Source organism: Gopherus flavomarginatus, chromosome 1 (assembly GCF_025201925.1).
Source record: "Gopherus flavomarginatus isolate rGopFla2 chromosome 1, rGopFla2.mat.asm, whole genome shotgun sequence".
Lineage (NCBI taxonomy): Eukaryota > Metazoa > Chordata > Testudines > Testudinidae > Gopherus > Gopherus flavomarginatus.
In genome coordinates, this window is record NC_066617.1 from 167391588 (window position 1) to 167405116 (window position 13529).

At 40.1% G+C, this 13529-nt stretch overlaps 1 protein-coding gene across 26 annotated transcripts in view; it reads right to left on the bottom strand.

Annotated features, from left to right (window-relative positions):
• ABI3BP (ABI family member 3 binding protein) overlaps nucleotides 1–13529 on the bottom strand; it is a 325810-nt gene that overhangs the window by 88418 nt on the left and 223863 nt on the right. For 22 of the 26 annotated variants that reach the window (XM_050956429.1, XM_050956543.1, XM_050956513.1 and 19 more), the window contains 7 exons: nucleotides 12163–12210; nucleotides 11570–11644; nucleotides 9721–9768; nucleotides 9172–9246; nucleotides 8237–8311; nucleotides 4748–4822; nucleotides 404–478 (listed from right to left, as the gene is read on the bottom strand). In XM_050956429.1, the coding sequence (XP_050812386.1) occupies nucleotides 404–478; nucleotides 4748–4822; nucleotides 8237–8311; nucleotides 9172–9246; nucleotides 9721–9768; nucleotides 11570–11644; nucleotides 12163–12210 (471 nt within the window). The remainder of the gene's footprint in view (nucleotides 1–403; nucleotides 479–4747; nucleotides 4823–8236; nucleotides 8312–9171; nucleotides 9247–9720; nucleotides 9769–11569; nucleotides 11645–12162; nucleotides 12211–13529) is intronic. The other 4 variants (XM_050956544.1, XM_050956438.1, XM_050956535.1 and 1 more) reach the window with 2 other exon arrangements.

The window sequence follows — 13529 nt, forward strand, 5'->3', positions numbered from 1 at the left end:
TGAACCTGAAAGGACCTTGATGAGATAAGGGAACTACCACTTCCCTAGTCTAAGGCCTTTTTCTCTGCCAAATTCCCAAGGCTTCCTGCAAACAGTGCAAGTGTGAAAGTTTCTTAAATATAAGTTACAAGAATCTTTTATAATGTAACATATTAGGCAACTTAAATAAGAGGGTTGCTACCAGCTCCCCCTGTAGGATATTAAAGCCCCTTTATTACACTGAAAACAACTGATTGTTTTCATCAGACTCACTACTTAACTGCAGTAAAATGTAGACTTTTTGAGCTATAACGATAAAATGTTAGTAGCATTTCTGCTGTTACCATTTTTCCCCCCAACAGTCCATTGTAGAAGAGTTGCTAAAAATGTGAACTTAAGCATAATGAAATGCAAAATAATTTACCAGGTTTAGTGTGTGGCACATCTGGACTAGGTGATGTTTTAAGTTTGGAAGGAACCCGCTGAGTTTCTTTTGGAACTGAAAAAAAGAACCTCTTATAAATGTTTACCCTCTCCAGGAATAAGAGTCTAATAGCAGGTGTAAAGCCACAGACACTGCAAGCCTTCTGCCTGCAACAAGGAAACAAAAATTTTATGGGGACAGTGAAGAAGGCTGAAAGTCATATGTGCACAGGCCTTTAAAAGAGAAATGATGGTCTGGCATGTGAAAGCATTTGAAAAACGATCAAACAAGCAAGGGACAGACGTCCTTGTTCTGTTTGGAGTCAAGCTGAATAAGGATTAAGACAAGAATTTATTAACACAGACAGACATGGCTGCAGAATGACTGAGATCTTTCCATTTGTGTTTTAGAGTGAATAGCTGCTGTGCCCCACGCACTTCTATTTGTGATATGCATGCTTAACTCCTGTAGATAGCAATAAAATGAGAAAGTACAAGAGAACAGAAGTGAGCTTTTCATTTGAAGAAAACAGAGTGGATAGAAATCCCGAGTTCCAAACAACAGAAGTTTTTTAGCTCACAAAACAGAATAAAGTTTAATGAATCATTGAAGAATAGAATAATTCTCTTTAGACTGATCCATGCCTTTTCAATATTAATACACAATAAGTTCTCTTTTAGTTATCAGTAGATATTTAATTAACACATCCTAACTCTAAAAAGTGGGCCAAGTGATGGACTGAGCACAGGTAGGAGCTGCAGGAAGTCAATAGTTGATCAGTACCTCTCAGGACTGGGAGAAATCTTTATAGTACACATTTTAAGAGTCAGATTCTGCCCTCAAATGCATGCTTGAACACAGGTGAGTCTTCCATATAGACATTCAGCATCAATGAGAGTTGTGCTCATATATGAAGGCATACCTTGCTCCTTAAAGGTTTTCCTATCTTTCCCTAGACAACTTTTGAGAGGCATTAAAGAGAAAAAGTGACTCCAAATTTCCCTCAGAATGCTCTTGTATAAAAAAAGCTTTTAGTATAAAATTAACACTACTGATTTTTGTTCAGTTACAGTTGAAAAATTATCAGTCAAATGTGAACAGTGAAACAAAAATAGCTGTGATGGAAAACACACACAGCAAATTTATTTAGGTCACTAAGTTACTGTGAAGTGTTTTTATTTGGATTTTGCTTCTGGCAATGGCAGTGAGACTGGTAAACTTTACACATAAAACCACCACCACCTAAAACACTAATCACATGGTAGAAGTACAGCCTTATGAAGGATTCGCAGTCACTTGGGCTTTGAGCAGCAGTACCTGGTAGCTTCTATGAAATCCAAAATAATTGATGGAAGTATCTTGAATGGTGGCATTCTGTAAGCTCTGAATCCAGTTATAATAAGCATTAATTGTTAGCTGTGTGCCTGGTATTGTACTAGTTCTTGAAGGAGCCATAAAGGAAAATGCAGAGATAAACAATAATTCACAAAGAAGCTTTAAACTTGGTGCCCTCTAGACATTCACCTTGTGTAAGGGGAATTGCTGGGTGCCATAGAGATGCCATAGCAGCTACATGTCACCCCTTCCTTGGGACCAGGAGCAGCTTAGGCATAAGTAAGAGAAGCCTGAACACTGTGGGTACAGGCTAAAACCATCTTTGCCACTCCCTCACCCTCCACAAATCCTCAGCTGGAATACAGAATCTTTATTTCCCAAACAGCTGGAGTACTGCTTTTCATTTATTACTGCACTTAGTTTTCTGCAATAGCTTGGATAAGCACTTTTATGAATAATATTGCTTTTAAAAAGTGCATTGATTTAATGTGAAACTTTCTAAAACTCTCAGCCATCTAATTACACAAACTAATGGAATTATTCACCAAGAAAAAATATTAGTTAGACAAGGTGAGTGAAGTCATATGTTTTATTGGACCAACATCTACTGGTGAGAGACAGAAGCTTTGGAGCTTATGCAGAGCTCTTCTTCAGGTCTAGGAAAGATATTCAGAGTGTCACAGCTAAATACAAGGTTGAACAGAGCGTGTAGCATATGTAGTTACATATTCTAAGTGACCGTTCAAGATGAAATGGCCTGTTAATACCTCTCTAAACATCGGACAAAAAAGGCGGTTAGTGTGTTACAAATTGTTGTACTGTCTTTATTTAGAACATGGTTTTTAGTGTCCATCCAAAGCTCCAAAGCGCGTCCTTTGAAGATGTTGTGCAAGTTACTTTTGAGAATGAGGACCAACAGGTCAGATATGAAGTGATTGTTTTATGAGAAGTTTTTGCACATGAATGTTATGGTGTTTTTGTCTTTCATCATTTTTCTGTGAAAGTTCATTCAAAAGCAGTGTGATTGTCTGGTTTCAGCTACATAATTCTTACTGTGGCATTTAGTGCACTTGACAAGGTACACTAAATTCTGTGATAGGCATGTGTAGGACCTATGGATCTTGAAGTACTATTGTTGGAAGTATAGATCGGCATAGCAGTGGAGACATGTCTCCAGGTTTTGTATCTGTTGTTATGGCAGGATCTGGACTTTCTCCTCAGAGCATATTCTGTGGTATCTTTGCTCCCCAATATGCCAAACTCTTCATAGGCCACATTGAGAAAGAATTTCTTGACAAATACACCACAAAAACAATGATATACCTGAGACACAATCGATAATATTTTCATCCTCTGGACAAGTGACCTAAACTCCCTCATGGATTTCCATCACAACTTCAACAACCACCAGCCAGCCATCAAATTGTCTCTCAAACACTCCTGCACCAGCATCATATTCCTGGACATCATGATCATTTTCAACAATGGAATGCTACAGTCAGCTATATGCAAAAAACCCATGGATCACCACTCCTACCTTCACAGATCCAGTAATCACTCCATATACACCAAGAAATCTATTATCTAGAGCCAGGTACTCACATATCACAGAATATGATCCAAGGAGAAAGTCCAGGATACACACCTAAACACACTTAAAACTGCTTTCGCCAAACAGGAGCACTCTGCCAGAGATGTAGATTGCATAATGGAACAGGCCACCCAAACACCCGGAGAAAACCTGCTTCAATATGCCCGTCACACTCCCTGACCGCAAACTCCTGGTTGTCACCTGTCACCCCACACTGGAACCCATACAGGGTATCATTAAACAATTACAATCCATACTTGACAGGGACCACATCCTGAAAGAAAATCTTTCCTGAACCCCGCCTTTTGGTGTTCAAACGACCCCCCAACCTCTCCAGGCTCATAATCAGAAGCAAGCTCCACACAGACGAGGTCTCACCAATTAAAAGCAGCATAAGACCCTGCCATAAAAACAGATGCAAAACCTGAAGACATATCTCTACTGCTACGATGATCAGTGCTTTCCACAACACACCGTTCCAGATCCAGAGTCCTACACATGCCTATCACAACGCACCAGTGCACCAAATGCCCCAACAACAACTATGTATATGAAACCAGAAAATCACTCCACTCTCAAATGATTTCTCATAGAAAAATGATAAAAGACAAAAACACCATATCACCCATGGCTGAACACTTTTCGTAAAGCAATCACTGTATATCTGACCTCTCAGTGGAGTGGTGTTAGTGGGCCACTTCACTTTGAATGGTCCCTTGGAATATGTGTTAACTTTTTATGCTAATCAATTCCATCTTGTATTTAGCTGTGACACTCTAAGTACATTTCTCAGACCTGAAGAAGAGCTCTGGTGTAAGCTCGAAAGCTTGTCTCTTTTATCAACAGAAATTGGTCCAATAAAAGATATTACCTCAGCCACCTTGTCTCTCTAATATCCTGGTACCAACAGGACTACAACAACACTGAGAAAAAAATAATCTCATTATCCTCCAAATTCAGTTCTGTTTCAAGAAGTCTGTCAGTTTTATTCATGCCTGAAGTGAATTAGTGGAAAGTCTATCTTTAGGGGTGACCATCTGGGCTCCAGCTTTCCAGGTAGGAAATGTAACTTTTATTTTGATTTCCATGAATAGGTAGTTACTCAAAAAAGTGGAGTTTCTTACCTCTTTGAAACGATAAGTCTCATAATTTAATTGATAGGTTCCTTAAAGTATGTTAACAAGTGTATGTAAATATTTTCATAACATTACTGATAAAAATGGTCATTAAATCTCTGTAGTTTTCATCTGTAGGTGTAAAATGTGAGACAGCAGATGCTCACAAGCTGATGGCTGAAAAGTAGAGACTTGCTATGCTACTATGCTAACATGTTAGTTTAAAAAAATTCAGTCCTTTGAAGTACAATTGCTAAAAATAAAACCTTGACATTAAGGAACACAAAACAATGATATAATTACCAGATTTTGTTTGTGGTACATCTGGGCTGGGTGATGTTTTTGGTTTAGATGGGACATGTCGATTGTCTTTCGCGGCTGAAAGGATGCACAGAGTTACACATTAAAACAAGTGTGCTGCCAGGGAGCTTTAATTTAGATTTTTTGAATGGAAAATTGAATTTCTTTCAGAAAATAATTCTAACAGAAAATTCTTGACCAGCGCTAATAATGGCCGATAGCCTGTCATTACAACACAGCATAGATCAGAAAAGAGGTCAAAGGTTGAAGTGACTCCTGCCTGCTCTGCAGATTGCGGCAGTGGAAGGACAGGTTACACCTTTGTTCTGCCCACTCTCAGCTGTGCCAACAGCACTCTTGTGCAGCTGAAGATTCAGGGCTTGTCCAGCTGGGATAATGCACCCTACAGAAGGCAGGGGATTTCTAAAGCACTCTAATGTGTTGTGCATTAAGTGGTCTATGTAGACCCTGCTGGTACCACTCAAGGTTCACTAGTGTGCTTTAATATATATTAAAGCATAACACCTATTGATGTGCACCCAGGGCCGCCCAGAGGATTCAGGGGGCCTGGGGCAAAGCAATTTCGGGGGCCCCTTCCATAAAAAAATTGCAATACTGTACAATACGATATTCTCTTGGGAGCCCCTGCAAGGCTCGGTGCAAATTGCCCCACGTGCGGCCCTGGGAAAATAAACCTTCTGCATCTCGGTACAAACCCAGTTTTGAGAAAACTTCTTTACAAGGTATCACTGGTTCTCAGCATCAGCTACTGCTAAAAGACACTAAAGCTCATTAAAAGTGTTGGACAAATATTTTCCGTCAAAACTTTTTCTGGATCTAAAACTAGGGGTTTTTAAAAAGCAGAAAAAAATCATGGACAATGGCTGCTTTCCTTCAAAATTTGTTGTGGTTTTTTTAATTGAAAAGCTGAAATTAGTCTGCCAAAACCTGAATATGGTTTGGGGTTTCAAAAGTGTGTGGCCAAATATTTGCTGCTTGCTGTGTTTGATTGTTTAAAGAAACAATAAAAAAATTCTGCTTAAAAAAAATCCAAAACTTTTGAACCACCTCAGCTTGTGACCAAACGCCTAAGCCCATCCAGTCAGAGATTTTTTGCAGGTTTCTGATACTCTGCTGGCTTCCTTGACTCATCTGTCTCCATAACTTTGGGTTCATTTAGATTAGAACAGAAGAACAGCCATACTGTGTCATACCAAAGGTCCATCCAGCCCAGTATCCTGTCTACCGACAATGGCCAATGCCAAGTGCCCCAGAGGGAGTAAACCTAACAGATAATGGTCAAGTGATCTCTCTCCTGCCATCCATCTCCAGCCTCTGACAAACAGAGGCTAGGGACACCATTCCTTACCATCTTGGTTAATAGCCATTAATGGACTTAACCTCCATGAATTTATCTGTTTCCTAGAGACTGGCTCCATGGGGTCCCTCACAAACTGGAGACGGTTACTGTGGGTTTGTCTTTAGTATATCTTATGTACATACTCCACAAACTGAGCATTTAAGCTTGTTCCAGAATCTGGGATGAGCCTATGTTGTGAAAACCGAAATGCTCAAAATAGCACATGCATGTGAATGGACACAGGGTACTAAAATTAAATTAACCCAGGAGTTCTCAAACTGGGGGTCATGAGGGGTCACCAGGTTATTACTGGGAGTTGCAAGCTGTCAGCCTCCACCTCAAACCTCGTTTTGCCTCCAGAATTTATAATAGTGTTAAATACATAAAATAGTGTTTTTAATTTATAAGGGGGGCGGTCGCACTCAGAGGTTTGCTATGTGAAAGAGGTCACCAATATAAAAGTCTGAGAACCACTGAATTAACCCCTTTGAAGCCTCAGGTAATGCAGGGTGGGAGTCTCCCTTGGTAGGGTTGGGAAGAATATTGCTCTTCTCATGTGATCCCTCCCCCAGTGGCTAATTTTAAATGAAGCTACCCCTGCAACATGAATCTCCCTATGGCACTGAAATTAAATATAGACTATAATTTAGCATTTGAGAAGTGAAAGGGATGGTAGCCCTAATGGAAAAGCTAACAACTTGGCTCTTCTGCAAGCCTCAAACTGCTGAATGAGCTTTAGGGTAGGGAAGGCTGTGCCTCCCAAACAGCCTGGCCCTGCCCCCATCCGACCCCCTCCCACTTCCTGCTCCCTGACTGCCCACCCCCCCTCAGAATCCCCGACCCATCCTGCTCCTTGTCCCCTCACCATCCCCCAGAGATCCCCCCAACCACCACCACAGGACCCCACCCCTGCTCCCTGTCCCCTGACTGCCCCAACCCCTATCCACCCCCTACTGCTGAGTCCTGACAGACCCCCAGAATGCCCACAATCCAACCCCCCCATTCCCTGTCCTCTGACCGCCCCCCCAACCTCTGCCCCCTCCCTGTCCCCAGGACTCCCTGCCCTTTAGCCAACCCTCCTGGCCCTGGCCCCTTACCCATGGCTCCCCCCTCACCTGGAGCCTCAGTGCATCCAGGAACTTCCCTTGACAGCTGCAGCGTGGCTCCGGCGGGGCCCCTGAGCTCCTCCCCCCTCAGAGCCGCGTGGTAAGGGGGGCAGGGCTGCGAGCTCCAGGCCTAGTGGAGGAAGCTGAGCTTGGCCCGGAGCTCACAGCCCTGCCCCCTTACCACGTGGCTCTGAGCGGGGCGGAGCTCAGGCCCCACCAGAGCCATGCTGCAGCGCTATCTAGGGATGCTTCTGGATGTGCTGAGGCTCCGGGAGAGGGGCGGAGGCGGGAATCTCGGCCGTTCTCGTGGGGGCCCCTGCGGAGCCCAGGCCTAGGGCAAATTGTCCCACTTGCCCCCGCCCCCGGGCGGTCCTGTGTGCACCAGCAGGGTCTACGTGGACCAGTTAATATGCTACACATTAGTGTGCTTTAGAAATCACACCACCCATGGTGCGTGTGCATTGCCATATCCTGTACACAAGATCTCAGTCTCTACCTTTTGCTGTTGGTGCTGCTCTCATATGTTCCATTTTCTGTAAATCTTGCCCTCTTCACCCAGCCTTGCATAAAAATATTGCCAGACAAGCAACAGAAATCACCATTCGCCTTCAGATGCACGGCGATGTACAAGAGCAAAGTGGAGAGGTTTTTTTTGGTACCTTTGTCTTTTGACACTAGATAAACAAATCCCTTGAAACTACAGACCCCAGACAGTAGATAAACAATCTCTCTACCAACCTATGGAAATTAAGGCTAAAGTCTTCTGTTGCATAAGGGCACAAAAAACCCCGCATGGAGTAAAATGCTATAAAAAAATGACTGTATATTTCATTTACGTGCGTATATATCAGGTAGGGCAATCTTGCTCCATGACAGCTGTGGAGCGAGTATTGCTACAGTAATAGACTTCTGCTATTGCCAGAAATGTACGTGTGTGTGTGCGCATGTGCGCCAACAATTAACAGTAGAAAAGTTGCAAAGTCATAAGTGGCACAACACTGAAATTTAAAATTAAGGTGCACTTACCAGGTTTGGTTGGTGGAACATCTGGGATGGTTGATGTTTTAGGTTTGGAAGGCACACGCCGTGTCTCTTTTGAAGCTGAAAGAAAACAACTGGTTTATATGTTGTTAAAGCTTTCCCAAGCATCACAGTCTAACACCAGCCACAACACAAGACTGTATACATAGTGTGACAAAGTTCCTCCTCTGCCTTGGTGGGTCCTGCGCTTATTCGCGGATTTGCTCGCCTCACAGATTCACGGCAGCCCTCAGTTTGGCCACTTTTGCTAGTGGCTCAAACCTGCCATTCACTCAGCTAACCTCATCACTAGTCAGCATGGGGAAAAGGAAGGAGAACAATCGCCTCAGTCTCTGCTGACCCACCTAGTGGGTTGGGGGACAGGCCAGGGACCTTCCCCTCTGGTGAGACCCATAGTCCAGGTGAACTCCTCCTGTATCCAATAGGGAGTTGGGGGGATGGCAGGAACCTGGGCCTGCCCTTTATTCCGGGTTCCAGCCCAGGGCCCTGTGGATCACAGCTGTCTACAGTGTTTCATGTAATACCTGTGTGACAGCTACAACTCCCTGGGCTACTTCCCCATTGCCTCTTCCCAATACCTTCTGTATCCTCACCCAGGACCTTCCTCCCGATGCCAGATAGCATTTGTACTCTTCAGTCCTCCAGCAGCATGCCTTCTCACCCTCAGCTCCTTGCGCGCCCCTCACTGATTGAAGTGAGGTCCTTCTTAAACCAGATGCCCTGATTAGCCTGTCCGCCTTAATTCCAAGTTCCTGATTGTTCTGGAACTGCCCCTTACCTTACCCAGGGAAAAGGGACCTGCTTAAACTGGGGCTAATATATCTGCCTTCTATCACTCTCCTGTGGCCATCTGACCCAACCCTGTCACAATAGTCATGGAGTACCTCAATATGAGATAGAAAAAACACTGATGTATTTACCAGGTTTGGTTTGTGGCACATCTGGGCTCGGTGATGATTTAGGTTTGGAAGGAACACGCCGTGCCTCTTTTGGAGCTGAAATAAAGAACTTGAGCATTAAAATCATTATCCAGGAATCTGAGACTGACACCATGTACACCTGACCATGAATGAAAGTCAGGTATTCAAAGGAATTTCAAAGAAAAAGTTGTGTTGTTGGACAGTATCTGTATTGAGATCAACTTAGCACGAGGTGGGATTACTCGCTGAGTTTGAGCCCAGGAAAAAAACAAGGGACATTAGAGAAATTGCAAACACAAAAAACATGGCTTCAGAAAGATGGAGTATTTCTGGATGCTCTAGAGAGCAAACAGCTTAAATTAAACTATATTCCTGTAAAGGAAAATACACAGAGGTGGACATGAAAATGACAAGGTAACTAGAAAAAAAAAGACTGTTTAATCATGAAAAGTGAGGATAGATGAGCCCATTGAGCAACAGCCTACCATGCCTACATCTCTAATGAGGAGGAAAAAGAAATATGACCATTCCCATAGTTAACATCATTACCTAATGGTGTCTTTGGTTGTTCAGTTCTAAATATAGCTGCATCTGGGGCTGTATCAAAAACAAATAAAACATAAAAATAACAATGAAAATCAAAATAGAAGAGAATAATTCTATTTAAAATCAACTTTATTTATGTCTAAATAACAACTATGCTTTCATTTGTCTGCCAGCAATTAGTCAATATTCAAGAACCATTACGCTCTAACAAATATAAACAGCTGAGGACAGAACCTAGTCCTTAAATGTGGGCTAATTTTTCCATCCTTTTTATGGTCTTTATAAAGAAAGATGATTGAAATTTATCTCAGTCATATACCCAGAAATTGGAGCCTGTGGTATGAAGCTCTTCCCTTACAAGTGCCTTTCATACAGAACTTGTATATAAAATTGGTGTTGGAGAGCCTCTTGCTTGTGGGTACCATATTATTAAAATATGTGATTATTTGTGCATTGTGTAATACAAACATCAAAGGCCACTCTTAAGTTATATCCCGTTCCAGTATTCATTTAAACATAAACCAGATTTTTTATTGTTTTACTGCATAGACATGCAAATAATCGTATTCTACTCCACAAAAAATGCTACGGCATAAAAAAATTGGCTTCTCTCTCTCACTGTAACTGCTTGTTTTATGTGGTATTCAAAAAGGTTAAATATAAAAAGTTTTCTTGATATCTTTGCACGCAATCCCAAGAAAATCAGAAAACAATGCTGAAACTGACAGAAGTCAGTTAAATAACTTTCATTATATTATTGATATTTGTAGAAATTATGATAAATTAATAACTGAAAATAATTCTAAAATGCATACACAGGATAATACAAACATCTCAGTTTAGTGATGGTAGTTAGTACACCATTTTTCAGTATCAAACTGATATAAGAATAACGGAAAAATGACCACAAAGGAAAAATATACAATTAAGACTTATGTATCTAATTTATCAGGAATTTTGTTTTAACTTGGAAATTGCAGCCAGCCTTTTGCAAACAGCTGCAATGATTTTAAAAATCACTTAGTAACAAGAGTTAGATTTTTCATCCCAGGAGATCTTATCTATTTGGTGACAATTGTTTTTGAGAGTGGTAATGCAGCACAAAGAATCTATCCAAACATTTGGGTGGGCACTTTGATTAAAGTGATCATCAGAAAGTCATCTAAGTTAACCAACAGTTAGCACAGAATGGTGTCAATAGAAAATTACTAGTGTAACAAAACAGAGTGGTTTTTTGGATACCACAATATAGTAATTATTGACTTTTTTTTTTGTTTACACTATCCCTATTGAAATCAAGTTAATTGATTGTTTGTATAAATCCTGAATACAGTGTCTTGGAATACTGAATGATAATGTATTGATATTGTGAACCCAGTTAAACAAATATTAGTTATATGTTTGGTAATTTACTAGCTCTTAAAGAAAAGAGTAATAAGAAGACATACAATAATGGTAAATACAATAGAAGCTGTGCAACATCTTTTCTGAAAGTGCAAAGCAGAGTTTGAAGAAATATACAAAAACATCTCTCACAGAACACTAATGCATTTTTAAAATTTGATTTTATTTAATACTGAATAAAATTTTCTTCTTAATTGCACTACTATAAATCAGGAATAACTCAAATTCTCATGCACGTGTCTAAACATGAGCTATTATTATGCTACTGCATGATGGTAAAAAGCTAGTTAATTTCTGCTATTGCCGTAAATGGCTAACAAACAAAAAGCCCAACACATTGCAGCAGAGTTGTACCTTGTTATTATGATGCTGAGTGTATTTCAAATTACTTTGATAATTAAACAGCTGCTTAAAGATAAACTTCTATAGGACACAGAAAATGATTTACCAGGTTTTGTCTGTGACACATGAGGTTTGGGTGATGTTTTAGGCTTCAAAGGAACACGTCGTGTCTCTTTTGGAGCTGAAAGAGAGAACCTGGGTTACAAATTATTAAATTATCCGGGAATCAGAGTCTAATGCCAAGACTAGCACACAGACACAGCACGTTTCAAGCCTGCAATGGAGAAACAAAATCCTTTTGCGGTAACAGGGAAGACAAAGTTAGGTGTACAAAGGAGTTTAAAGAAAAATATGGCATTATGAGTGTATCTAGATTTGTTTAAGCAGGGAAATGGAATTCCTGATCATTTTGAAGCCCAGCTTAAAAAAAAGTTGGAAAATAAATTGTAAGCACAGACAGACATGACTATGACAAAGATGTTTCAGAACTGACAGCCTTATTGCCTTAAAAAGTAGATAATACACCTGTGTAGTAAACAAAATTCCTAAAAAGCCGTTAGTGCCAAATGACAGACATATCTAGGAAAAAAGGAGGAATTTTAAGGAAAGAAACTGGTGATATGAGATGACAACTACAACGTGGTTTTCTGTGAAGAGAAGAAAAACAAACTTGACTGATCGCTAAACAAATTTCTTTACCTATTGTTGACCTTGGTGGTTCAATTCTAAGTGTAATATGTTCCAGGACTGCATCAGAAACAAAACAACAGAAAAAGCATGAGAATCTAAGCATGGCACACCCTTTCAAATGATCAAAAAGCAACTTCCTAGGTAAGCAATAAGTAAAAGATTATGCTAATCTGGTTTTTGCTAATACTGTGGATAATCAAAATTACCCTTGGATATCTTATTCTGACTTTTAGAAATTGCGGTCAATTAACTTTGAAGACGCTATTACCATAAATACATTGAATGAACTGGATGAAACAAACACTCAATTCTGAGATAGTAAAAAATCAAAGAATAATAGAAGTTAGAGATAGAAGAGATCTAAGAGGTAACACAGTACTCTACAGTGCATTAACCAGTCTAATTTTAAAAGTCCCAAGCAATTGTGCTTCTACCACTTTCTTTAGTAGACTATTCTATTATCTAATACATCTCATTCTCAGCAAGCCTTTTGTGATATTCACGCTAAATTTTCCCTTTCTCTTTTTTTCACCTGCAGCTGGAAGAATACAACAATAAGATAAAATAAAAAAAAAATGTTAGCAATGCGTATACCCCTTTTGTATTTGCTTTCTGCAAACATTCAAGCTATTGTATCTCACTGCATGGAATTTCACAGAAACAAGTGTTCAATTTGCACATTCATGGGAAGTGGTATAATCCAGTGTGGGGTAGTACACTGCGTGACTCAACAAGATGACACGGTTCCTACGCCCCTACACTCCCAAGATTTAGAGTAGAAACTATTAAACAATCAAATCAGACCCAAAAGAAAATTATTTGCAACTACCAAACATCCATGTCTGTATACACAAATATATTACGTGAGTGAAATGAGATAAAATTAGATTTAAACTCTCCACATAACTAATGTGCCTTACACTAGACTAATTTTATTTTATTTATTTATTTGGGAATGATGTCTTTGGCAAAGTTGTGTGGTTCAGAAAGGGAAAGACTGTAAAATTTCCCAATTCTGCTAATCTACTATTTCTATCCTCAAGAAATTCAATCTTCCACCAGTGGCTAGTCATGTGGTTGAGGTTAAGCATGCATTTACAAAGCTTTACTGAACTGAGGACTACAAAATTACAGTCATCCAATCAGAAACACCAGGAGATTTGTGACCTATCACCATTAATCAAACCATCTCAAATTTCAAACACTGAGTATCAAGTATTCCTAGCAAACTGATCACAATCAATCCACAGAATAGGAAAATATACTGCAAAAAGGGAACTAATTCTGAATAAATTAAAAAACAAACAAACAATTTACTACAGATCATTTGCTATGAATTATTCAGTTGGCTCTAGTTATAGCCTATTAATCCTACT